This window comes from Nannobrachium achirus, assembly GCF_963921795.1.
Source record: "Nannobrachium achirus genome assembly, chromosome: 18".
NCBI lineage: Eukaryota > Metazoa > Chordata > Actinopteri > Myctophiformes > Myctophidae > Nannobrachium > Nannobrachium achirus.
In genome coordinates, this window is record NC_137825.1 from 20,395,859 (window position 1) to 20,422,542 (window position 26,684).

General features: G+C 40.5%; 1 protein-coding gene across 1 annotated transcript in view; it reads left to right on the forward strand.

Moving 5' to 3' along the window:
* Positions 1-18,184, forward strand: part of adkb (adenosine kinase b) — a gene marked incomplete at its 5' end in the record, with an annotated part of 165,196 nt that extends 147,012 nt beyond the window's left edge. Inside the window, 3 exons of the mRNA XM_080748188.1 lie at positions 247-361; positions 17,387-17,473; positions 18,014-18,184. Of these exons, the coding sequence (XP_080604314.1) occupies positions 247-361; positions 17,387-17,473; positions 18,014-18,138 (327 nt within the window). The 3' untranslated portion in view covers positions 18,139-18,184. The remainder of the gene's footprint in view (positions 1-246; positions 362-17,386; positions 17,474-18,013) is intronic.
* Between the last annotated feature and the right edge of the window lie 8,500 nt (positions 18,185-26,684).

Here is a 26,684-nt window from a genome sequence, read left to right on the forward strand (position 1 = left end):
GCGGGCCCCTATATTGATCTCCTTTTTCTTTAAATTGTTTCATAACCCCATCTATTTTCATTATCACTTGATCCCTCTGCCAATATTGGCAAAAGGCTGACCTCGCTCCTTTGCACTCGTGATCCCTGATTAACTCATCTGAAATTGCTTCTCATCATCACTGCAGTTACTGTGTTAATTTATTTAACGCTAGAATCTCTTTTTTTGTTATCCCCACCCCGTGGGCCTCGTCGTGTCTTTTTACAGACGGAGGACATTGCAGAGATCGCCAGCAAGACCCAAAACCTGCCCAAGGTGAACAAGACGAGGCAGCGAGTGGTGGTCTTCACTCAGGGCAAGGACGACACCGTTGCGACTGTTGGTAGGCAAAAAAAAACAACAACAAATCCTCTTTTAATTCCTTCAGTTTACTTGCTTATCTGTGCCGTTATTGGATTGGTTTAAAACACTACTTGAAGCCATTGCTGCCACAGGCCCCCTCTTGGACGTCTTTATCCTTCACTTAAACCTCATATCTCAGAATTGCAGAATGTTGCCTTAAAGTCGTCCCTCTCGCCACCAAAATCATGTTTTTTTTCTTTTTTGTTTGGTTATTTAAGCTTCACCCCTGAAAGTCCTGATAGTTTCTTTTGCGCCCTGCATATCTCCAAAACATTAACGTCGTGTTTTACAACTCAAGTCTAACACACTGAAAACAGGGTTGACACAAGGCACGGGACACAGATGAGGTGTGACATCGCACACCAAACGCTAGTCAGAGCATCACAAAATGCTACATATTAGACAATTAGGAAGTATGTTGGGAAAGTTCACTTTCAACATGAACTACTTCAAATTCAAGTTCACAACTTCTAAAATTAACTAGCTCATTTCATAGTTCATAATTCCACATTTTGAACTAAAGTTCATGGTTTCCCAAAATGAACTCACTTTTTTTAAACAATTATTTTTTATAAATTAAACTTTATTCAATTTTTGTATTATTATTATTTGTCAAAATTATTGACACAGCCCATATAGAACCACACACAGCAATTATTTACTCCAATTGAACATTGAGGTGCCCACAATGTTTAGGTGCCCACTCTTCCTGCACTCTTATTGTGAAGGAAGTTTCTAACCGTCGCGCACATCCTGCATGTTTCTACAGGGTGAAAATAGCTGATCTACAAGCTTTGGTGTTCATGATGTTTGGTTGTTCTCTGTAGAATCATACATGGGCAACTGGCGGCCCGGGGGCCACATGCGGCCCCCACCTTCACTTAATGCGGCCCGCAGGTTGATACCGGAATACTGATATACAGTATTATTGATTTCAGCTGTTACTATTCCAAACATGACCTGCTTTAATTCCGTCACTCTATATTAGTAGCTTAATGACTAGTATCGTAGTATTAAAATGTATTTATTTCATGTCAAATGTATTTGTATTTAGGTTCATAAAGTTAACATGAATATATAACTAAATGCGTTTGAAATTAAATCAAAATGTTACATTTCAGGATTCCAATTAAAAAAGAACAAAAACATTATTCAGGATTCCAATTCAAAAGATGCAAAAATAGCTGATCTAAAAGCTTGTAGAACTAGTAGGACGTAACAATATGTAATGTGGCCCTCTAGAGTGAAGGTGGAAATATAGTGGCCCTCGCCATCATCAAAGTTGCCCACCCCTGCTGTAGATACTCGTTGGGTTAATCATTGATACTGAAATACTAAATGAGGGCAAATACAAAGCAAAGAAAGGGTTACTGTAAAGCACCTACAGTATTGTGATGTTATTGGAGGGAGAGAAATACTTGACATGTACATTTATTGAACAGAGAGGATTCTTCAAAGGATTTAAACCACACCAGGGGATGGATTGCCAACTGATGAGAGCTGAGTGACAACAGTAATTTCTTTGAAGTTGTATATTGACGCCAGATGTTTAGAAAATGAACCAAAAAAAGAACGAAAGGAATAGAAGAATAGAAGAAAAGAAAAAAGCAACCCTACAGAATGCTTGCACTACATTCTGTCATTTCAGAGCATGAAAAGGAGTGCAGAGGAAGTAGCAGAGCAGGCATTGATTTGTGAAGTACTTCTAACTTTGTCTTGGATGGATTCCAGAACAATCCTCAGCAATTTCTTTACACGTCAACTCTTACATCCTGCCCCCCCTTTTATTTATTTATTTATTTAGGTTTCCTCTTTTGGCTGGACTAGCGGGCCAGCCCTATAAACATGAATGTCGCAGCCCAGTTACTGATTGATAGATTGTAACATTTTACTTAGTAGAACTGTTTCTAATAGGCGTGTAACAATATAGTAAGTGGATCAAAAAACATATTTTTAATTTGCAATGATCTACTATATCGATAAGCAAAAGCATATATCGTACCGTTTTGGCTTTGTATCGTATCGGTATCATTTTACAATGCAGATAATCGGTATCAAATCGTATCAAACATAATGCATTTAAAACTTTAAGCCAGCACGTGTATATCACAGTAAAATACTGAGTGTCAATTTTCCTCTTGAGAGTGTACAAATAAGTGATGTCAGTCATCTCCAAATTTGGGCGCAGTTTCAGCATCAGATGGACAGACAGACATTCGGTCGTTTAACCGTTAAGATGTAGTAAGGGAAGACGACAGCCAGCCCCATGGCCTCCCCTAAGTAACAAGAAATCTTGTGAAATAAAATGTTGTCAACCAATCATCAAGGATGATGATACACGAAAGAAGAAGTAAGGGAGATCAGTTTATCACCATAAGAAACCGATATACAAACCGGCTATCTATGTGATACTATGTGCAAGAGATTTGTGCGTGAAAGAGTTTATAATAGCATATATTGTGGCGTATGCGCTGCTTCAGCAAGTTTCATTGAAATGAATGGGCAGCCATGTCTAGGCATGGGACGAGAATCATTATTATTATTTATCGTGATAAAAAACACCCACAATAATCGTATCGCAGAGATTTAAATTTATCGTGAAATTGTCCTCTGTTACGACGAACTGGGATCAATTCACCTTTTATTTGTCGAGCTGCATACGTGTTACCACTTAAAGAGGTGGTGCCATATAGTTTTGTACTTTTTCTGTTTTTCATGTGTCTAGGAGGTTGACAGTACTTCATTAGACCCCCTGGTGTGGTTTTTATGAGCAATTATGTATTCTCTTGGTATTTGTTTGTTTTCTCTTGGAGGCTGCCACCTTGTGGTCAAAAGTGTCAGTTAAAAAACACAGATACGATGACATCACAGAATCAACTCCTCCCCTAATTACCATTCACCCAACACTGTGGGGTGTGGCTAACTTCAGCTGGGTCACCACCCACCATGACATCCATGCATACTTAATGAACTGGGGGTGTGGCCACATAAAAACCCAATTTTAACTCTTTCTGTATACTTTTTTGGAAAAAAATCTTCCTCCTAGTATAATCATAATACCTGATAATCATGTTTTAGAGGGGGGATAAATCATGGCACCACCTCTTTAAAGCCTCTATAATTGGTAAAACGGACTTGGAAATAACATACTTGATACAGTCTTTTTTCACTCTCTACCAAATCTCTTTGACAAAAAATTGGCAATCTACAAGTTGTGAGCTTGTAGATCTGCAATTTTTTGGCAGATGTTCAGTCCCAGGATAATGGATGTTGGCTATATTTTGATTATCGCGATAATATCGTAAATCGCTATTTCTTTGGTCACAATAATTGTGACATGAAATGTTCATATCGTCCCATCCCTAGCCATGTCTCCAGTTCTTTTATGATGACGTGATATAGTCCAGACAAAACGGTTTCTAGTTGAAATGTTGGCGATATAAGTAGGCCATGAAGTTGCTCAGTAATGTTTAATGGTGTTCAGGACGTTCCAAATAGGAACGCTACATGGTTGCTACCTTGCCACGTGTAACAATGTGATTGTTACTGTTGTTGCAACTTTTAAGACATTAATGTTAGTTAGATTTATATTGTACTAATTTGATCTAACAAACATATGTATAGAAAAGGATAACACAAAATTAAGTTACGGCTATTCTTGGTGTGTTGCGTGTGCATGTACATGCGTGTGCGACGTGTGTGACCTTGGGGAGAGGCTGACAACGCGGGCCCCTCAAATCAATCCCAATTCGTGCAATATGGGCCATATTTGTTAGTGGACATTACAGCTGGTGTCATCTTAACCGCGCAGGGGTTGCGAGGGTAAGCTCTGTGTGCGTGCGTGTGTGTGTGTGGGGGTGATGGTTTCCGATTACTGCTGGGAGCCTTTGCCTTTTGTTTGGAGCCACGGGGTGTCTCTCCTCATTGCCCTTGCAGTTCAGACTAGTGAGACGTGTACAGGGGGAAAGATGGCCTCAGGTAAAGGCTCCTAACATATCACTCATCACTGGGGACTGCAGAGAGAAGCACAACTACAGCAGTACAGTTGGCGCTCCCAGACACCAAGCATTGATCCAATAGCAGCCTTCAAAATGTGTTTGGCTTTGAACGTCTACAGTTTCATTCCGTTGGCAGGAACGGCACGGGGCCTAAATGTTTCACATTTTAAGTTTTTTTCTTTCTCTCTTTTTTTTATTTGTGATATCACGATAAGGTCTACAGTAGGGATGGGACGATATGAAAATGTTATGTCACGATTATTGTGACCAAAGAAATCGCGATTTACGAAATCGCGAAAATCCATTATCCTGGGGCGGAACTTTTGCCAAAAAAATAGCCGATCCCATCCCTTTTCTACAGTCTACTGCACTATAATTATTGGCATAACTAGATAAATGCCACAATAGGCTCAGTGTATTGGAACACCCATGCTGTTTTTAATTATTAATAGCAGCTACAGTGTAATAAACGGGATTAACTAAAATTGTCAGCCAGCAAGAGAGAGAGTTGGAGGACATGCCTTTTTGGGGACGACTTCCCTTTCATGAGGTTTTGAAAAAAAGATCTCCTAGTGAAAATCACTGAACCTTGCACTTATAAGCAAAAACATTGTCCAAAAAAAGCCTTAACGGCTCATCCGCACTGCCAGCGCCACGGCGTGAGCGATGACATCTCATTAAAATACATTTGTTTCAATGAGACCGTCCTGACGTACCGCGATTCCTCTTAAACCCATATACTTGGGGGACTTTTACACGTACGAATTTCTCTGACTAGATACCTTTATTATCCCAAGGGGGAAATTCAGTAATTGATATTGATACAGTGATAGTGACTCACAGAGACGCGTATTTCTGACCCAGTCTGGACAGCAGGACATGGCCGCTAAAAGCGCCTCAGAGCTGGGAAGGAGACGCGGTGGACCCACGAAACTAATCACTGACGCCTATTTTGTAGAAGACTCGTACTTTTTGGGCTGTAAATATGCCATGAAGTTGCGGAATCTTTATAATCTTTACACCTACAACTGTTTTAGAATTATGGGCATATTACAGGCATATGTATACAGCATTTTTGCGTGAATTGGTGCGTTGTCATGTAAACACACAAACCCTAAAGACAATACGAGCCAATACGACGCGTAAACGTGATACATGTTTTGGTGACAACACCAAAACGACAACGAGACCGTCCTTGTATAAACGTATGAATTCGATTTGATTTGTGAGCTTGTATGTCTGCTGTTCTTTGCCGAATGTTTGCCCCCCCCCCCAGACGCTAGCTAGGGCTCACGTGGTAGAGTGGTTAAAAAAGTAAATGAAGCCATCCATTGTCTGGGAGGTGTTCTGTGGTGATGGATAATTCCTGCCTGCTTCCCTCATTGCTCCTCTGCACGGAGACAGAGCTGTGTGTGCCTCTGTGAACTTTATATAAAATACATGATGAATGCAGGTGGGATGAAAGACAATGTGTTTCTGATGTCATCTACAAAGGCAAACATGATGAATGTCATTGAACGTGCGCGTGCTGGGCCCAGGCGGTTACACTAGTACTGTAGGTTGTAGCAGAATCGGTGTGTTGTGTGTGTGTTATGTGTAGTGTGTGTGCGACTGTGCGTGTGTGCGTGCACGTGTGTGTGTGTGAACGCCGCTGTTTCACGCCAGCCAAATAAATGTCAATGTAAAAAGAGAATTAAAGATTTTCATTTCCCAGAGGCGGAGCTCTAATAAACTTGATCTCTCATTTTGTTTGCAATTTGTCCCCCTGTCAGGATTTGATCATTCGCCAGCCTCCGCACGTCATGTTAAACCATTTCATAGTGATTAAGGATGGGTGAATGCTTTCCCCTGTGGTATAATTCACCCCCCAAAAAAAGAGATGTCAATTTGTTTTTGTTATCTTTTTCTTTTCTGCCCTTCATTTGGATACTGAAACCAGTCTGTTCATCACCTTAGTAGTGCTTCAAACATGCCTTTTAAACCCATTTAGAACGGGTACACATTGTGTATCATTATTTTATGCTTTAACTATTGAAAAATAGCAGATATACTAGCTCACAGCGCGGCACCGAGTGCCGCGCTGCAAGCTTGTAGATCAGCTATTTTTGAAAAATCATGAAAATTAGAATTTTGACCCGATTCTATAAGTGTCTTTTGAATCCTTCTAAGATTTTTTGAAAAACCTATGTTTCTATGTCAGCAATCTGGCCAGCCATCGTCAAATAAAAGGTCATTTTCACTTGAGCTCAGTTAGTCTGTTCTTGAGAGACTACTATGTCAGTGGTTCTAAAACCTTTTCATGTGAAGGACCCCCAAAATGATATTTATTTGGCCACGGGCCCCCATCTCAAAATATGTAGTTCCAGGGACCACCCAGAAGCAAAATTTGAGTTACAAATGTTCGCTTTGAAAATACAGTATATTCAAAGATTTGCACACGTTTTAACGACTTTTTCAAAAATAGCAGATCTACAAGCTCGCAGTGAGCTTGTATATCTGTTATTTTTCACTGGTTAAAGCATTCAATAATTCTAGGCCTAAATGGGTTGTTAACAGCCGTGAGCAGGGGAAAATGCGCCTTTATTTAGCTGCCACTGATGGCGCTGAGCTACACCGGGCATTTGCTTATACGTCCATTACAGCACTAATTAAGATCATTGTGCCCTGAACCTTAACGGTGAGGAGATCTAATAAACGATCATTCAGCGGGGGTTGCCGCCGCTCCTAATCGCTGATAAGGACTTGATAGAGCCTGAGTCAACTCTCCAGTGGTTTTAGGGCTCTCGTGGGGGCTAAGCTGGGTGGGGGAGGGGGGGGGGGACACTTGATGGGGCCATTTGTATGGAGGGAGTGTGTTCGCATAAAAACGATGCTGAACAAAAAGATCTACGCAAAGATCTGTAATACGAAAAGGAAACTTGAGAATGTGAGAAGTTGTGTATCTCTCCACACACCTACCCACTGCAGGTGATGGACGCAATGTTTTCAGGGAGAATGTAAAGTATGCTGGTAGGGGTGGGCGATATGGAAAAATACAATATCACCATATTTTCCCAAGCTGTATCACGATACACGATTTTATCACAATTCATTTTTTATGGTTATTTTGCAAGTTACTTGACAAAAACTAGACTCTCTGGGTTCTTTTTGGGAGGTCTAGTTAAGTGGAGACCATGACACTTTAAAGTTTGAGAACTACTGATTTAGACCAAAATTTAGGTTTAAATGAATACTGCAATGAATCTCTGTATTATCGAGCATATCGTGGAGACATTGTATCGTCTCAACGATAATTATCACCATATCACCCACCCCATATGCTGGTGACAAAGAATCACAAAGATAGTTCATACAGGAACAATTATAAATGTGTTTATTTATTTTTTGCTGTTATACTCTGTTCTAATAGCCTGCTGTTCCAATATCATTTCATAGCAACATAATAATGTTTGTGCGATTTAAATTGGTTGCATTCTGCTCAGGATCAGATAAGAATTTGTTACGTTATTGCACATTATATTTACTGGAAACATCTCCTCGGTTCAGTGCACTATCAATTTACAGTTTAGGCATTAAGCAGACGCTCTTATTCAACTTAAAAGTGCAGTAAGATGCAGATTTCATTAAATGGCATGAGCCATTATCTAAAAAAATCACACCCGTGTGAAGTGGAGCTGTGTGTGTGTGTGTGTGTGTGTGTGTGTGTGTGTGTGTGTGTGTGTGTGTGTGTGTGTGTGTGTGTGTGTGTGTGTGTGTGTGTGTGTGTGTGTGTGTGTGTGTGTGTGTGTGTGTGTGTGTGTGTGTGTGTGTGTGTGTGTGTGTGTGTGTGTGGATCATGTGTACCGATTTTTGTGACATTTGAAGAAAATATGTAGGAAAAGGAGCAAAAAGTGTGTTTTGGAGAAAATTCAAGATGGCGGAAAATCTATCATGGCGCAAATGGGCGTGGCCTATATGGGGAGATGCGTCATGACCCAAGGAATCCAGGGAAAAAATATTTTTAATTTTCCGACCTACGGTTCAAGAGTTACAGGCCAAAACGTAAAGTGGGGTGTTATGGCGCCACCATGCGGCCAAATGACACAATTATTTTTTATTTAATCCTTGAAATCATTATGAACCTCCTCTCCAAGTCTTGAAACTCTAGCCCCTATGGTTTGCGAGAGACAAATAATTGAATGTGAGTTTTTGCAATTCCCATTATAAGTCAATGGGGAAAATTAATTCACTAATAAATTAATATCAATTAAACTATAGAACCTTTCTCTTAGAAAAGTAATAGCCCACGATTCCCGAGTAAGCCGGTCGATTTGACATATGGCGCGAGTGTGCGGTGGCAAAACTGTGGGACTAGTGGCGTGCCGAAGTTTAGGAAGTTCAGGCTACATACACACAGACACACACACACACAGACACACAGACCCACACGGCCACGTATAGGGAGCCTGTGCTTCACACAGCTCCAAAAAGACAGGCTAAATTGGTCACATACTGTAAGTAAACAATTAGGTAAACCTCAAACCTAGCATCTGTCTAAACCACATGCTATCGAAATATATTTGCATTTGTGTTCAAATTCCCAGTATGTCTCTATAATAAAAAAAAACTAATATAGCATACTGTGCACAAACCAACATTAGTTGCGACCGTCAGGTCGCAGTTACTATCAAAACCTCCACCGGCTGTCAGTCAGTCCGTCCATCTGTCAGTCACATCACACGTCAAACTTTTCCCCTGCTCATATCTCCGCCACCGTTGCCTTATCCATGCCAAACTTTGCACACACAGTCCTTGGCTGCCAAACCTCAACCTCCACCCCTCATTTCTCACATGGCCCACTTCTAGCGCCACCATGAGGCAGATTCTTGCAAAACACATTTTTGGCTCCTACAGATTTTGCCCTAAAATCACGCAAAGCGGTACATAGTATCTCTAAAGGCATGTCATCAACATGGATCTGTGCCATTTGCCATATTCCCTCCTGATTGGCTAATTCTAATTGTCTTCTAAAGTTTGTGTATGCGACCTGACGGACGCTTATCTCCCGATTAGGGAGTCTTACTGGTATAGTAGTATAATTACAATCTATGAACCAAATGGTGACAAGAAGTGATACTAGGAACGTGGAGTGCTACTGCATATCATTATGAATGAATAGGCCGACATGCATTTATAAAACAAAAAAACAACAACATTTGAGCAGCTCTTCCAGAAGCTCACTCTTGCCTTTTGGGCATGGATTCACATTATACCCTTTCTAAGTCCCACCCACCACTTTCTTTTACGAATGCCATAGCGTAAATATATTTACAGCACAAGCCAATTTCTCCCACTCTTCTTTTTGTTTTGCTTGATATGCCACTACTAAGGCTGTGTGAAATAATATTGTTTATCGTTTGCTACCTCCTCAACTAATGTTTGGATTTCACAGTCTGTTAAGTTACGCCCCATTTTCACTGTTTGCTCGGCCATTGTCTTCTGCATTTTACCTGTATTAATATGAACTTGGACTTGGACATTTATAGAGAATTAATAGGTTGATTTGGGGAGTTTTTCGAACCATTTAGGGGTAAAAATGGGAGTATCCGTGCACATTTCCACACCGATTTCTCCGCCATGCCGTGATTTATGATGGAAAAACAGGTGTACGTATTTCTTTCTTTTCTTTTTTTTCCTTCTTTCCTTTTTACTACATCTGACGAAAAACGTCTGTGAGGAGAACTGTGCGTGCATCCATTTAGTGTGCTGTGCACACTTTCATACATATGGTCCCAGGTCTGTACGAGTTAATCACAGAAAGCAGAGTCATCTTAAATAGAGGCTGCACGATCGACGCAAGCTTCATTCTTCGTCATCTCTGGAGAAGAACAGAACAGTGATTTGTCATTGTTATCCTCAACTATTAAAAGCACGTTAGCAGTGATCTTATTATTCTTATTCTATACTGGATGACACATTTGGCCTCCTGGATTCATAACAAACTTTGCAGCACTATTATGAGATTTTAATTGGAAAGTCTTGCAATTGCCTTGCAAAAAAAAGGCCATGTTTGTGTTCCTCATATTCCAAAAAAAGATGGAATCAATTAGCAGCTTAGTGGCTGAGAATGACCTCCACTCTTTTACTTGGCATCTCACGTTGAAGTGTTTTCTTTCATCCCGCATCGAACGATGATCTTTTTGCCTGTTGTTCCAATAATTACAGGCATATGTATCTTTTTTCTAACTCCGTTGTGAACAGGGACGTGCTGGCCATTGGGAAAAGTGGGACAACTCCCGAACGGCCGGTTCATTCCCGGCCGGTCCAGGCCGGCCATTAGGAAAAAAATTAAAATAAAATGTCGGCCTTCGTTCCATTTTGGGGGCTGTGCGGCCAACAAAGTAAATCGTCACTGTCGGGCAAAAACCTTGTATCTCCAAGTTTCAAATTTATAATTTTTTTCGCAAAGCAAAGCCCTGCTTCATCATACAAGGCCGTTGCACAAAAGTAGTGAAAACAGCAGATCTACAAGCACACAACGCCTCGCAGTGCGAGGCGTTGTGTGCTTGTAGATCGGCTGTTTCACTAGTTTTTATACAAAACAAACGGTTTTGGACATATAAGGTTTCCACCCGACAACGACGAAATATAACTAAAAAATAAGTGGGCCTCTCCAACTATTTTTCCCGGGCTGAATCAGGGGCCCAGCACGTCCCTGGTTGTGAATAAAGATGCAGTGGTATGATAAGGAAACGGAGTGAATGTCAACTTGCTCCGAACGAACGTCGTGTTTGCCAGAAAAGTGGTAATGTTTGTTTTCAAAGGCAGGTTTTGGCTGAAATGCAAGAGGAATTTGCTCCAGAAGAAGTGATCTTGGGCAGGTTCCTTTTGCAGAAAGATTGCATTAAAGCTGTGCAGCATGCTCAAGTGCATGCCTCCGAGCGAAAGCTACTTGTTTCTAATTTCCAAAGACTTGACAGGCCTAAATTTATTATGATGTGGTTAATGGTTGAATTTGTCTGGATAGTAAAATGTTACATTTGGCGTAGTTAATTTTTTATGACCTGACGAGCATTCACTCTACCTATCTGTCAAGATGACATATCTTTATTGATCTTTGAGCCTTATTGGAGCGGAATCAAGTGAAAACATGTAGTAATTGCCGTATCAAAACTGCATGCGCTAATCTTCCAATAAATGTGAGGTTTGCCTCACTTTGCCGGGTTCTTTTTCTTCCAGCAGTGTGCATGTTCTGGTCCCCGCAGGGGAGTGGATTGGCATTGTTAGAAGAACAACCAATAACAAAGGGCTTAATTGATACTGATTTCAAAGAGAGTGGCTTGTTGAAAGAATTTCCTGAGCTTAATCACTTCCATTCAAGGGTTGTAACGAGCGAGTTATGAATTAACAAAAGCGCACAATTACAGCTTATTGGGATAAACTATTTAAACCCTTAGATTCTCGCTCCGTCACAGTATATGTCAGAGGTTAACTCGGAAAACACACAGTTACTGTAACCCCAACACACACACACACACACACACACACACACACACACACACACACACACACACACACACACTTGCCATCTACTGGGACAGCTTTTCAAAAAGAAAAGAAACGAAGAAAAGAATATATATATATATATATATATATATATATATATATATATATATATATATATATATAAAGTTCGTTTTGGTGTTATGATCATACTGAAAGAAGGTATAGTGCGTTTTTTATTGCCTGCGAATAATGGCGTTGCCCTCATTACTGTGAAATGTGAAATGATTTCAGCAGGGCGATGTTTTCAGACATCGGTACAAGCCAATAACAACAGAGACACCGAGTTTTTGGCAGGAGGGTTTTTTCTTTTTTTTATGACCGTTTCCATGACAGACCTTTGCCAATGAGCTCTTTGTTACACATAGCCAGAGAACTGGTGGACTGTAACCTGAGCTAACATGTCAGTCACTTCTAATAATTTCCCTCAGCGGAGGTTATGTGAACTTTCCGGAGCAGCAAAGTGCAAGTATTGGCAAGGATGATTGAAGGCAGAGGAAAAGGGTGTATGGTAGTGATGTTTCAGAGCTTACTGTAAGTGACCAGGATAGTACAGTACAACATAGGCCACTGGTTCTCAACCTGTGGGTCGGGACCCCCAGGCAGGGGGGACCCCAAATTATTTTGGGGGGGGTCCCAAGATGATTAACTTAAAAGATCATCTATATAAAAATAGAACATATCTCACAACGCTTCGCAGTGCAATACTTTATGAGCTTGTTCATTGGCTTATTTTTGAAAGATTGTCAAAATTGTTTATTATAATTTATTTCAGAAATTGCAGATCTGCAGATCTACAGTACACACAGTACACACTTTTTTCATGCTTCACTCTTTCACTTTTTATATGGGCATATTGGTTGGATCGTCCAGTTCTGGACAAATGGATATCCGAACAACTCGGCGCTAGGTGACGCACTCCCTTGAGTCCTTGCGGATGCGTGAGCCGGGTTTTAAGTCGCTTGATCCAATATATGCACATGAACATATACTGTATGTGCATAGCACTCGGATCTGTGGCTATGGACAACTGGATCTCAATATGCCTATGGGTCTTGTTTATGGTAAGATCTGAGTCATAGTGACATGCATACTGTATGAGCGTATTTGGTTTGTTTATCAGTTTACAGTTTACAGTTTAGGCATTTAGCAGACGCTTTTAATCCAAAGCGACTTACAATAAGTAGATAATACATCACTATAATAAACAAGATAACATGTCAGTACATCAACAGCAATATAACAAATGCAAATGATTATCTATCTAGAAAACAATATAATCAGTCAAGAAAAAAAGGTTCTAAAAAACCTAAAAACAAAATACTAACTAGTTTATGGTTATGTCTGAGTCAGAGTGATGTTACCATGGTCCGCCAGTACTCACTTAAGCCAAATTTAATATAGGATGTAGTTATATTTAATACAGTCTGTGTTTGGAAAATAATCTTTAATTTTGCGGCAGTACCTGGAAATTAGTAGCTTTGGAAAACTAGTAGGGAAATCCCGATCCTTGAGATTCCTTGGATGCCATGACATTTGTTATCAGTGTTGTTGAGTTGTGTTTGTTTGATGAATAGTAGTTATAACTGACTACGTTACTCTCCTGCAGAAAGAAAAAAATCCAATGCAACACCACATGAGCGCTCGTACGCCAGTGTGAATGGAAGATGTAGTCGATTTTTTGTCGATTTGTAGGCACACTCATCTTCCTCTTTGGACAAATGTGTAATGCTGCACCTTCATTTGATGCTTTGTAACTGTAAGAGCCATATTATGATTTCTGCATGTTCTCTTGCTATGACGTCACTTTGAGGTTAACGCCCAAGTTCAAGGCCAAGGTGGCCAGGTTACTTGGGGAGGTGCAGTAATCAGTGACTGGTGTTGTCGGTTTGAGACAGTCTTTTGACTGTGCAGTGTGAGGCTGTCGTTTAGCCGTTTTTGCTTATTTTCTTTGTTTCTTTATTATCTTTTGTCAAAGTATTGACGGACAAAGTTTGAAAATAATTACACCTTTTGTTGCAACTCTGAAGAACGTTTTGGACATCAGTTGTATCGCACCACATGTCTAGACTATAGTTCTTTATAAATCGGCAACCAGCAGTAGAGGCAAATATTGGGTTTTGTCGCTACAGTAACCATATCAGTAAAATGCAGAGACTTTTCTTTATATATATTTACCTTTTATATACCTCACTTTATAGGTGATTTAAAAGAAAGGATTTTTTAATGCATGATCCAGGGGCCGTTCACCATAGGGGAAACCTTTAGGAAAGATTCATTTCAATTTCATTTATTGGCACATCACAAGGTTTACATGTGTAAGAAAAGTGGATGAAAAATGATCTGTTGTACAAGCTCCCAACATTTGCAGTTTTCAGCAAAATGAGAAAAGAATAGAAAGAAAACAAGGGAACAAGTCCTAATATAAGTAGAATGAATAGTAACCTCTGTATTGGAACTATATCAACAAATAGTGAATCTTCTGAATACTATTTGAAGTCCCTAGATGTACTGAAAAGCAGAATTCATTCACAAAAATAAATGACTCATGTTTCTTATTGTCTCTGCCATCCATTTAGCACCTGCCGTCATTATTGATGTCCCAAATTAAACTCCCCTCTGCATAAGCAGGTTCGCAATTAATAATTTCAAACTCTTAACTGCGGAATAATTGACAAAGTATAATTTATTATTAGATGTGCGGTTAATCATTTCAAGAGGGAGGATTCTCAGGCTTCATGTGCAACATTAATTAAGTATAGTCGTTATGCTACTAATTAGCTGAGCCTAAAAGGATGTTGCTCTATTGTAATTTATGATCAAAGTGGCAATCAGCTGCTTTTCCTGCAAAGGGAAAAATGTTCTTTGATAAAAGCCATATGTCCACTTGTCTATGGAGGCACAAAGTATTACACTCTCTGTGGAAGTTCCATTCATCAAGCAGTGTCAGCACTGCTGGGCAATTTACCCAAAATATATCAAAACCGATCAAGTTTTCTTGCTCATGTAGGTTAGTCAAATAATCAAGAATTATTATACTTTGTTTTACAATGGTGGCATACAAAAATAGCAACACTAGTCGGTCTACAGGCTCACAACGCGCCGCAATGTGACACGTTGTCAACATGTAGATCTGCTATTTTCACCTTTCTTATTAAAAAAACAAACATTCTTAAATTATAATCTAAGCAGAAGTTTCAAATAATCGTGATATTGATTTGAAGTCACATCACCCAGCCCTACTGTATATCCACCTGTCTGTGTACAGTAAGACAGCAAGTATTACACTCTCCATGGAAGTTCCATTCATCATACAGTGTCAGTATCTGACCTGTAATCAAGTCACGTTCCTCTGTATCAGATAATGTTAGTTAGGAACAACCCCACTGTTGTCTCCCACAATGCATAATTCATGTAATTGATATCGGGTATTGAGCATACATTAGGCCCTCCTGGTTGCATGCCTGTATTACAGGAGGACTGGGGCGCGATCAAATTGATAAAGGCAGAGTGTCTTGCCTGTGACTCAAACACGAATCAGTGAGCCACGGTTAGATTAGCGGGGGGCCTCATTAAACGACTTTTTTTTTGTCATTTTTGGCTTCTTTTCCCCCTTCCACATCTGCTTAAACTCCTAGCCTTTTATTTCCTCAATAGGAGCGCTGTCTGCCTCCTCTTGTTCCTTTCATCCACACGTCAGTCTTTTGTCTCTCACACCTTTTTCAAGGTTCACGTCGGCACCAGGAACCTTGGCTCGTTTGAAGGTTGTGTGTGTGTGTGTGTGTGTGTGTGTGTGTGTGTGTGTGTGTGTGTGTGTGTGTGTGTGTGTGTGTGTGTGTGTGTGTGTGTGTGTGTGTGTGTGTGTGTGTGTGTGTGTGTGTGTGTGTGTGTGTGTGTGTGTGTGTGTGTGTGTGTGTGCGCGCGCGTGTGTGTATATGTGCGTGTGTGTGTCTGCATGCGCGCATGTGTGTGTGCGTGCGTGCGTGCGTTCGTGCGCGTGCGTTCGTGCGTGCATGCGTGGTTTAGATCGTTCTGACATAAGTTGCTGATTTAATGTCATTCTACACCTCAAGACTTAGTCATCTGGTAGATTTTTGCTTCTCTTTTTTTTCCCTCTGCCCCCCCCCCACCCCCCTCTCTCTCTCCCTGTTCCCTCTTTTAAGTGGAAGTTTCTTTGAAGTGCATATGCTACTGATAATTGAAGCAATATAATCTACAGAAGATAATAAAGAGCACTTGTTTAATGGAATCCATTTTTTAGACATGGAAGCTGTTCTTGCATTGTTATTGGTGGATCATATATTTGTGTATTTGAGTACAGCAATATTAACTTATATTTTAGGTTCTGTTTTAGGTGCACAGAGTTGCTTTCGCTCACATATTTCGTCCCTGTCTGTTGCACATAGATATATTTTGACTTTGTGTCCTAAGTTGGTCTCTGAGTCAAAGGTTGATTGATTGATTGATTGAGTGAAGAATTTATTAGCAGTTTGCAATAGAAAAAAATACAGTTTCATGACAGCACAACTCACTGGTACAAGTTCAACTAAAAGGAGATCCTAGAAACCCTTACGGCTTATTTACATAGGAACCACACTTTATGTATCTCATATAACATTGAAAGACAGACGGATAGAACATAGTGATTCATCTAGTATAACATCAATTTCAAAAGCATTAAAGGCATAAGATCAATTACAAAAGCAAAAAGGGGGGGGGGGGGGGGAGCATGGGGGCTTAGTCTATTTACAAGTCACGAGTAGCAGCCGCCTGAAGGTGACTTTTCATACCAATTTTGAAGGAGACTAGGGATTTGCTCTAAGGCCAAACTTTAAGTATCAGGTAAAGGTACTTGAAAATAATAACATTAGTATATTTTGGGGAATTGTTTGATGATTACAGCATCTTTTTAACTTCCTTGGCTCTTCCTATTGTCTAAAACTCTCGCTAAATACTTTTCCAACATCTTTGTGTCAATGGAAACCATCATTTAACAATGCAACCTGAGCGGTTTGTGCTTTATTCATAGAAATGCATTACTGGTTCTGCCCGGCAAAAGCATTTACAACCAGCTTACTATTCACAGAATAACTCCCTCTTAGTTCCTCATTAGTGTTTAAATCAATCCACTCAGCAGGAACGATATAGCTTGTGTTAGAGCTGATAGCGGTAATCTATTTTGCACATACTATGCATCAGAAAAAATCCTACCTTATCCCTCCGGGATTTTATGTTTGTTAGATGTTTGATCAAGAGCATGACATTATTTTAAAATGACTTAGTTTTAATACACAGGAAATTACATAAGAATAAGACAATTATAATAAGAAATGCAACTACCCATCTATTTCTTAGTCGATGGAATTGAGATAAAAATGTCTAGAAAGATTATAACATAGAGACAAAACCAAAATGTGTCGTTCATTTGAATAAACGTGTCCTTTTTGTGTTTGTCCCAACCGTAGGTGAGAAGGTGACCATGTTCCCGGTTTTGGACATCGACCAGAACGATATTGTGGACACGAACGGAGCAGGAGATGCCTTCGTGGGGGGTACAGCATGATCCAAACCTCTACAAATTATTCAAAGCGTAGCTTGATTTCCACATCCACTGCCCATTAACCGTTGAACCAGGCTAAGTGACACAGTTCTGTCTGTAGATTATATGAACATGACAGTGTGTTTTTCCTCTGCACAAACCGATCACACCACCACCGCCACATAAAGTGGTAATAATTTGAATCCTGTTGTGTGGATGAATTGCCCTTTTACTCGCTTTGAACCTGGAAAAAACAAGGTCTTATGCACACCTGATCAGCTCAGAGTAGGCACGGATCAGGCTTAATAAAATAACCCGCTCACCATCTACACGTGCCCGATAAGGCCAACTTTTTTAGGCAATGTTTCGCTCAACAGACCATCTTCAGGTATCTTTGAACCTGGCATCTCTATCTTGGGCATGTCATAGATTCAAGAAATGGCAAAAATCGCTTTAGCTTTTTTAGACATCTGCTATTACATAGGGCTTAAGTGGTTAATCCAAAAGTTGTTAGAATCTTGCTGATCTTAGAATTGTGTTTCTGTCCATCCAGGATTCCTGTCTGAGTTGGTTCAGGAGAAACCGCTGGAGGAATGCATCCGGGCCGGACACTACGCCGCCAACGTCATCATCAGGCGGGTGGGATGCACCTTCCCGGAAAAGCCAGAGTTTAAATAATGCAACCAAACACTGTACACTTCTCTGTTGTTTTTTCTACGATACTTGCATGTTTGCCTCAGACTGTGTCAAGTTTTTGTATTTGCTTTAACTCCATTGGAGTAAATCAGAGTTGCAACCTGAATACATGTTGACTGGCAACGTCCTGTTTAAAACCTAAGCCACTCCAATGCCGAACTACTCCTAAAGAATCAGACTAGCCTTTTGGACACGAGGGGCCTTTTGTCACACTTTACTTCCTTGCTATAGGATTTAATTCCTCAATACTCTATACATACAGTATATCGTCACTGTCGGGTAGAAACCTCGTATCTCCAAGTTTCAAGTTTGTACGTTTTCTCACCAAGTAAAGCCCTGCTTCATCACACAAGGCTGTCTCACAAAAGTAGTGAAAACAGCCGATCTACAAGCACACGTTGTGTGCTTGTAGATCTGCTATTTTCACTAGTTTAGTTCATTTTTAAAATGATAAATACAAAACGAACGGTCTTGGACATACAAGGTTTCCACCCGACAACGACGATATACTTTATCTGTCTGTAGAATTCGCCTCTCCAGCAGGTAGCTGCATGCCACTCACCCGTGCAGTCCGACCACTGTGGGTGGAGTTCGGAGGGAATGCACACACAGAGGAGTCATCAGACCTCCTTTTCCCCAGCTTGTGAGCCTCCACTTTATTTAGATACATCGGCCTGTTCATCGTTGTTTATCAAAGTCTTATTTTAAACACCTCGGAATCACACAGAACGTATCACACTTCATCTATTATCTGATGTTGATGTTCTCACTTAGATATCGTAATTTAGGTCCATTGTGCCGTAGGCTATAATTCACCCCCGCCCCTTCACCATGCATAGACAATTATTTGATTTACTTATGACAGATTAGTGACAAAGGACTCTCATGTCAAACAGGCTGGTATCGTCCTTTAAACTGTCCCAGTCTATTTATTTGCTGTTTGCATAACAAGGTTTTATTTAAGCCACAAGCTGTCATTTTGAACTGGACATATTGATGCCTTCAATTGTCCCAACAATTGTTTCGTTGATTTTGAACATGGACAAAAAGAAGAAACGAGGAGACAAAAACGAGAAGAATATTATTTTTGTGATGTTCCTAAATAAAATATATTATAATATCCATAACTAACATCCTGCCAGAATATGCAGTTTGTCTCCCAAGTTGTCTGCGAGAACTTTCAATATTAAAACTTTGCAAGAGAAGAAGCGCCATCTGTCCATATTCCCCCAGTTCATTGAAAAACGTGGAAAAAACAATCTTAAAAGCAATGTTGCAATAAACAAACAACGTTTAGTGTTTCTCCTACCCAAAGTACTTAACCGAGGAAAGGCTTCTGTTTATCGTGCCAATACTTTTGGGGGGTCCTGTTCACACCAAGCAGTGGTTGTCAACCTGTGGGTCGGGACCCCAAATTATTGGAGGGGTCCCCAGATAATTACATTAATGTGCAACATTGTTTTCCCACTCAACAGTAAGTGTATAGAGGGTATCTAAACATTTGTAAAGTGACAATTTAAGGACTTTTTAATACCTCTAAAATGACAAATTAAACATTGGCCAAAATGTCAAATATTAGAGGCAGAAATTGTGAAAATAGCAGTTGAGCATGTAGATCGGCTATTTTCACAATAGAAGTGTGTTGTACAAAATGTACAACACAACTCCTAGTGCTCAACTACAACTACATGTACAACTACATGTACAACCTCAACTCCTAGTGCTCGTCAGGGTGGGGGGTCCCCAGTTAAAATATGATTATTTGGGGGGTCACGGCCTGAAAAGGCTGAGAACCACTGGTTTAAAGTAACGTTAGTACATTCACTCAAGTAGCCCACTGTGCTTGAGTAAAATGTTTGGGAACTTTTACTTGAGTGTTTCCATTTTTCGCATCCCAACGAGTTGCATCGCAACACTTTGTGAGCTTGTTGATCAGCTGTTTTCGAAAAGGTTTGACACATTTTGAAACATTTTTAGTGCTTTTACATTATGTAAATATACAATATATACAATATCAATACAATATCACAATATTTTCCCAAGCTGTATCACGATACACAATTTTATCGTGATTCTTTTTCACGTTGGTTTTTATGGTTATTTTTCAAGTTACTTGACAAAAACTAGCTCTGGGTTCCTTTTGGGAGGTCTAAATTCAACTTTACAAGTATGTAACTCTGACAGTATACAAATGAAACCAAATGGACCCTTACGGGTCCATTTGGTTTCATTTGTATACTGTCAGAGTTAAGTGGAGACCTTGACATTTTAAAGTTTGAGAACTACTGATTTAAACCAAAATGCAGGTTTATGTTGAATCCTGCAATGAATCTCTGTATTATTTATTTTACAGGATTTTTTACAAGGCTCCCTCAACTGTATCACGATATATACGATATCTCTGAAAAGGCATATCGTGGAGACATTGTATCGTCTCCACGATAATTATCACCATATCGCCCACCCCTACTGGGGACCCAGTGCTGGTCCAGTGTCCTGGTTCCACTGAGACATCTACTCGTGTGGGATCTAAGTGGAAACACACAGACCCTGGTTCTCCATTGCATGGCAACAGGAGGTCATTTTTCCCTCAGTTGAGGGATTAGAGGTCCTCTTCATGGTGATTATATTAGGGACCTGCACATTAGGCTGCTCCTTGGTACCCAGCTGTGCTGTGACTGGGGGTTGTTGGAGATCCCGCCCCTCCCCCTCCCACACTGACTGTGCACTGGTGGTCAGACTTGTGTTTTGGGTAACTTTATTACCCAACTCAGAGCACTGGCCAACACAAGTGGTTTGATTGAAACAATTCACCCCCTCTGGTCTGTTTTGGGAGGGCAAAAAATATATATGTTTGAAGGTGATCAGCGATGCCGTCTTATGTCCCCCCCACAAAACAACCTGTTTCATCATATGTTTTTCCCTTGTTTTATGGCCATCGCTAAAACGTCAAGAAAGAATCCCATTTCCACGCTCCCCGCACTAAGCGCTCTGTTCTCCAGTAATGAGGAATGGTTTATGTGTTTATGCTAATAAGGGGCATCTAGGTGAAAACATTCTCCAGCCAGACTGTTATTAACAACTTTGAGACACTCTTTTTTCATCAGCGTTTTTAAGGTTTCAGACAGATGCGCTTTGAAAAGGAGCACATTTCTGATTGGGCAAGATCACACTCCATGGCAGCTGGTTCATTTGCTTCTCAAGATGACAGATGGTCATAAAACAAGGGAAAAAAAATAGCAGATCTACAAGCTCGCAGCGCGGCACTCGGTGCCGCGCTGTGAGCTTGTATATCTGCTATTTTTCAATAGTTAAAGCAGTCAATAATCCTAGGCCTAAATGGGTTAGTTCTGACAAAAGACAGAAACAGACACGTCTCCATGATTAAGTAATGAGAACGCTCGCCACGATAAGGAAGCTACAACACATACTTTTCACACTTTTCTCCTTGTAAAGCTCGCAAGAGGTGGGAAAATAAAACAATAAACTTAACACGTTTTCAATTTTGATTTACAGTGCGGCTGCTGTAACGCTGCAAACGATAGTCCATACGGCACACTTTGAAAAACGTTTTATGTCAAAAGTAAGTGCAATGTAAGAGATGTGTATGTACATCCTCAGTGTAAAAATGGATCAGAGCTGGACCATAATGGATCTAAATGGACCTTGCCGGCCCACTTGGGTCCATTTTTACACCCAGAGGTAAATGAACACAATTGTATTGTGTGTCTGACTGGTAATATCTATAAGGTACAGTGCCATGGTAACGACTTTTGATGTGTGGGGTGGGTATATCTTCTATGTGGTGTCTGGCATCATATGGGTTCATCATGACCAGCGTTTCTTCTTTGAACGCAGACAAGGGGAGTGACTAGGGACCCGGCCAGTGTTCTTGCCCCACAGATGGGCAGCAGTGTTTGTGAACACCAGTGTGGCACTTGGCATGGCTTGCGTAGGGGGATGGGCAGACTGCGATGGCACATGCTCCAATTCAAATTATCCTTGGACACATGCAGCACTGGAGGACCTGCTGAGTCCAGGGTGGTATTCATTATATGCATAAGCTTGTTTGGGCATCATCGCCTCCGACATGACACATCCATACCACACCTCGTCACAATGATATTTTGCTCACATGATGCCCCCTGACTGATTTCTTATGATGTAAATCGATATTAAAGAAGGACTTGATTGGACCATTTGTGACACATTTGTCACCAAACACTTATTGCATAATAGATAATGCTACCTGCATAGATAGGAAAAATACTGACCCAAGAAACGGTTAAACGTGGGACAAAGCCTGCAGGTGGAAAAACAAGGTCACCAAGGTAATGTGCAGAGTATCACATGGATCTGTGACATGAAGCAATACACTGTACACAATGACAATTTATGTGAAATTGACAAATATCTTGTAGTTGGCATATGTATTATTATGTAATTACACTTAAAACGTGTCAGGTGTGTTCTTATTATGCATATGTAGCTTACATGATTTGTTTTAGGTTTGCTTTGGGTTCATAATCCTATGGGAAACTGTCTCAGATTACACACGTAGCCTATTGATGCATGTAAAATGAGCATTAAGGTACTTGTGTGCTTGACGTCATGAAAAAGATAGCTTTAGCTTCAGTCAACAATGAAAACTATGATCCCTCTTTCTTGGGCAAGCATGCTCAATTAATTAGTTGCCATGGCTTTATTAGATGTTATGACTAGCATGATAATGAGAGGGTATTTATACATTACTTACTGCCACAACAAATCATGTTTGACAAATGCATACATACATAGATGATGATTAGGTGTGATATTTAAATATATATATATATATATATATATATATATATATATATATAGCCTATATATATTGTACACAGCAACTTGTAGGGGGTCCATCCAATTAAATTATACGACCCCCGGAGTTACTTATGGCCACTGAAAGTATCCTTATCCACGGATGGAAGAAATGTGAATTTCAGTGTAGTTTACACATCATGGATCAGATTATCACATTAAAATGCGTGCAATTTTATAACCACTATGGCACTATCCATGATATTCACAGCATTAAGTGTAAACATAAATAACGTGTATAATGTCCAAGTTGATCATTGGAGTCTTGGACATGTTGAATGTTGATGATAGGGGGGAAAAAGTGAAATTGACAGTATGATTGTAAAAAGCGCACTAAAAGGGGCGACGGTCCGCTCCGCTCCAGTGAAGTAGGGATGTCTACAGTGAAGAAGAGAAGGGGGAGGGTACCACTTTGTCACAGGCTGCTATGTAGATTAACCTTTCAATTAGTTGTTATCAGGTCCCCTCTGTCTCGGCGAGAGCTTTCAGCGTGTCGTTTTAGGGATCAAATACGAACCAAATCGAATGGATATTATGTCGCCGTGTGTTCAATCGTCGACGTTTTTCAATCATCAGCCTAAATAATGAAGAAGGAGTATCCGGGTGGAAAAAAACTTGAAGAGGTAAAAAAAAACTAACCCAGCAAATATTTACGGTAGAGTGTTGCCTTTTTCTCTCTACTCGCTCTCCCTACTAGCTCTTCTCCTACACTTATAGTTCCATGTTCATCCTTGCATGTGAAACTTGCGTAATTTGTTTTGCCTCCTCGCCCACGGGCAATGAGCGGCACGTCTATAATGCAAAACGATGTTTCCTAATAAGAATCTGCAAAAAGCAAAACGAGAATGGATCCGATCTGAGAGAGACGGAGGAGCGAAGAGAGAAGAGAACTGTAGCGATGCATTATTGAAGGGACATGAGAGGAGCTACTCTCTCCCAATAGTCATGGAACTTCTTCTCTCTTCCTCCCTAAAGAACGATCATCATGTCCCCCTTTTTCCCTGCGGTGTTCATTATTTTCTCATCGGAAATATTTTGTAGCCTAGTTATTAATACTGATAGGAGGGGGAGTCATGTCATCATCATTATTGCATTACCGTAACGAGGGTTTTTGCATCGGCGCTGCAAGCATTGAGTGTGCAGAAAGCACACTTTGAGGCAATGAGGTGTTTTTATTGTGCCATTTTATCCGCTGTTGTAGCTTATAATAAATGTTGCATGCTATAAAGTGGAGAACCGCTCTCAGTCATTACGTGGTGCTGGTGGCAAATAAAACAGGGGGGGAAGAAAAACGAAGATCGGTACGAGAAAGCAGGCGATAAAGCTCCACATTATGTTATTTTATTTACCCGCAGTACTAGTAGAAATTGCTAGGAAATAACAATGTGCCGCTTTAAATCGACTGGTCCCAGCCTTTTTGCAGGGGTTTTTATGCAAACAGAATGATGGATTTAACAAACAACCAATTAAAGTCTAAAATGATCCCCAAATCACTTTCAAGTGTAACCAACTGTTTCAAGGAGGAATCTCGCAGTAAAGGTGGGCTGGCGTCAAACTGGGGCTTTGCAAAGCAAGACTGTTGTTTGTTTTTAAAAGAAATTAGCAGTTGCTATTACACTAATGAATTCAGTCATAGTGTGTTCCATAAGTTGATAATAAGCCCTTTCGTGCACGCGAGCACGAATATCCAGAGCGATAAAAAGGTAAATGATATCAATTCATTACAGCGAGGCATCCTTAAGAGGCGGGTCAACGCCAGTGAAGTGACAGCAGGGACGTGCAGAGAATGTTAGGGGGCAGGGTCTGACATTTAAAAGGGCCTCTTGGTGAAAATATTGAAAATAGCAGACCTCCAAGCTTGTGAGCTTTGAGGTCAGCTATTTTCGGTGCTTGACACCACACTGAACTAAACACATTATTGTTCTTAAGTCAAGAACAATAATCAAGTCAACACTTGAGATGTGATGTACTATGGATTTCTAAATAGAGAGGGAGAGTTTGGACAACTAGCAATTCTTTTGAATGCCATCTTCAGGTATGGCATGCTAAAGAGGGCATTTGTATTTATTTCACCATAACAAAAACTACATTCATGGTTCTGGAGGAGAGGGCACTTTTTTTTACAGACAGCTAAAGGGGCAGGGGCTCGAGCCCCCTGTGATGTCTGTGTGTGCCCGTGCCCTGAGTGACAGATCACGCAGCCAGTGCGGCGCCTCGCACGCTGCGCTCATACATAAAGATTGACATGTGCTTTATCAAACCAGCGATCGGATCTTGTCTTTACAGCCAATATTGAAGTTGCTGGGGAGGGCACATTAGCGTAGGTAGAGGTTTAATGAGACTCCATTGGATTGTAATCAGCGTCATGTCGGATTCATGTAAACTACAACATTGTAACAAAATGGCGACTGTTTAGGGTGACATCAGTAACACTACTCACTAGTGGGCAAACGTTTGGTGTCATTGATCCTTCCTCGGCAACTCCTCAACGGATGATTCAACAACTCCATAGGTCGGTTTGTCTGTTAGTTAAGGGGATGTATTATTATGGCTGGGGTTGTTGTGGCGGCTCCGCGTAGGGGAACGGAACGTCTCGGCTCGGTCGACATAGACTAGAACCTAAACATACATGCCCTGCTCTGCTCGGGGCAGCTGTCAGAAAGTGAGCATTGATCGTATGCAGCTGTCATTAGCGCTGTGTAACGCTGATCAGGTTGTCATTACCGTATAGAGAGAGACCCCGATCGAGCTGTCAAAAGTATTAGTCGCCCGCTAACAACTCTAAACTTTATAGCCGATCATGTCTGTGTGTATTTGTTTTTTAAACGATGTTATTATCAACAGCCTATGAGAGATTTATTTACCCGAACGGTGACATTTAAGCTCATGTGTTGCGAATAATGTTACAACAATAATATGTTTTTAATACCTTGCTGTTGAGAAAATATACGTGTGTAAACTCAAATTACTCTTGTGGATATATAACGTTTGCGGTTTTACAAGACTCTAAAAAGTAGCCTGTTAACTGTCACAGTTAGTAGTATAGCCCTATACTTCCTTCACAAAACAATGTATTCGCAATAAGAACATCAGTTAGGTTTGGTGTGGATTATGTGGTTATCAGACTATATGGATTAAGTCACTCTAATTTCCTTAGCAGCCCAAGTCTACACCTGCATCTGTTTTTATCCCATCTGTTTCTCATGTTTGGGCCTAATCAAAAAAAGTGCTGGATTCCATTAGGTTAACCGCCCATACACTTTTAGGCTAGTTTTAAGGAACATTGATTACAGCCAAGCAGAATGTAATCCAGGATCACCAAAATTATTGAGAAAAACACCCCAGTGCTGTTATACTGTTTACGTGATTTGCACAACATTGGCTAAGTGAAAACATGTGGACATGTGTTTTATGTCTTTGACCAATTTGTTGTTTTTTTCTCTCTCTCTTTTTTTAAGGTTAATTTGGAACCTGAATAAATGATGCTCCGGGTGACTTGGTGACTCGTATCGTTGTGGATTTTACCAGTGGTGTTGTGAAGCTCCGGGTGGTGACCTGGCCAGGATTGAAGACGGCTCCTGGGGACGCTGGGTTTGGAACATAACCTTTTTGACCTCGTCGAAGATGTGGATGTACCTCTTGTTCAACAACAGAAAAGGAGAATCTGT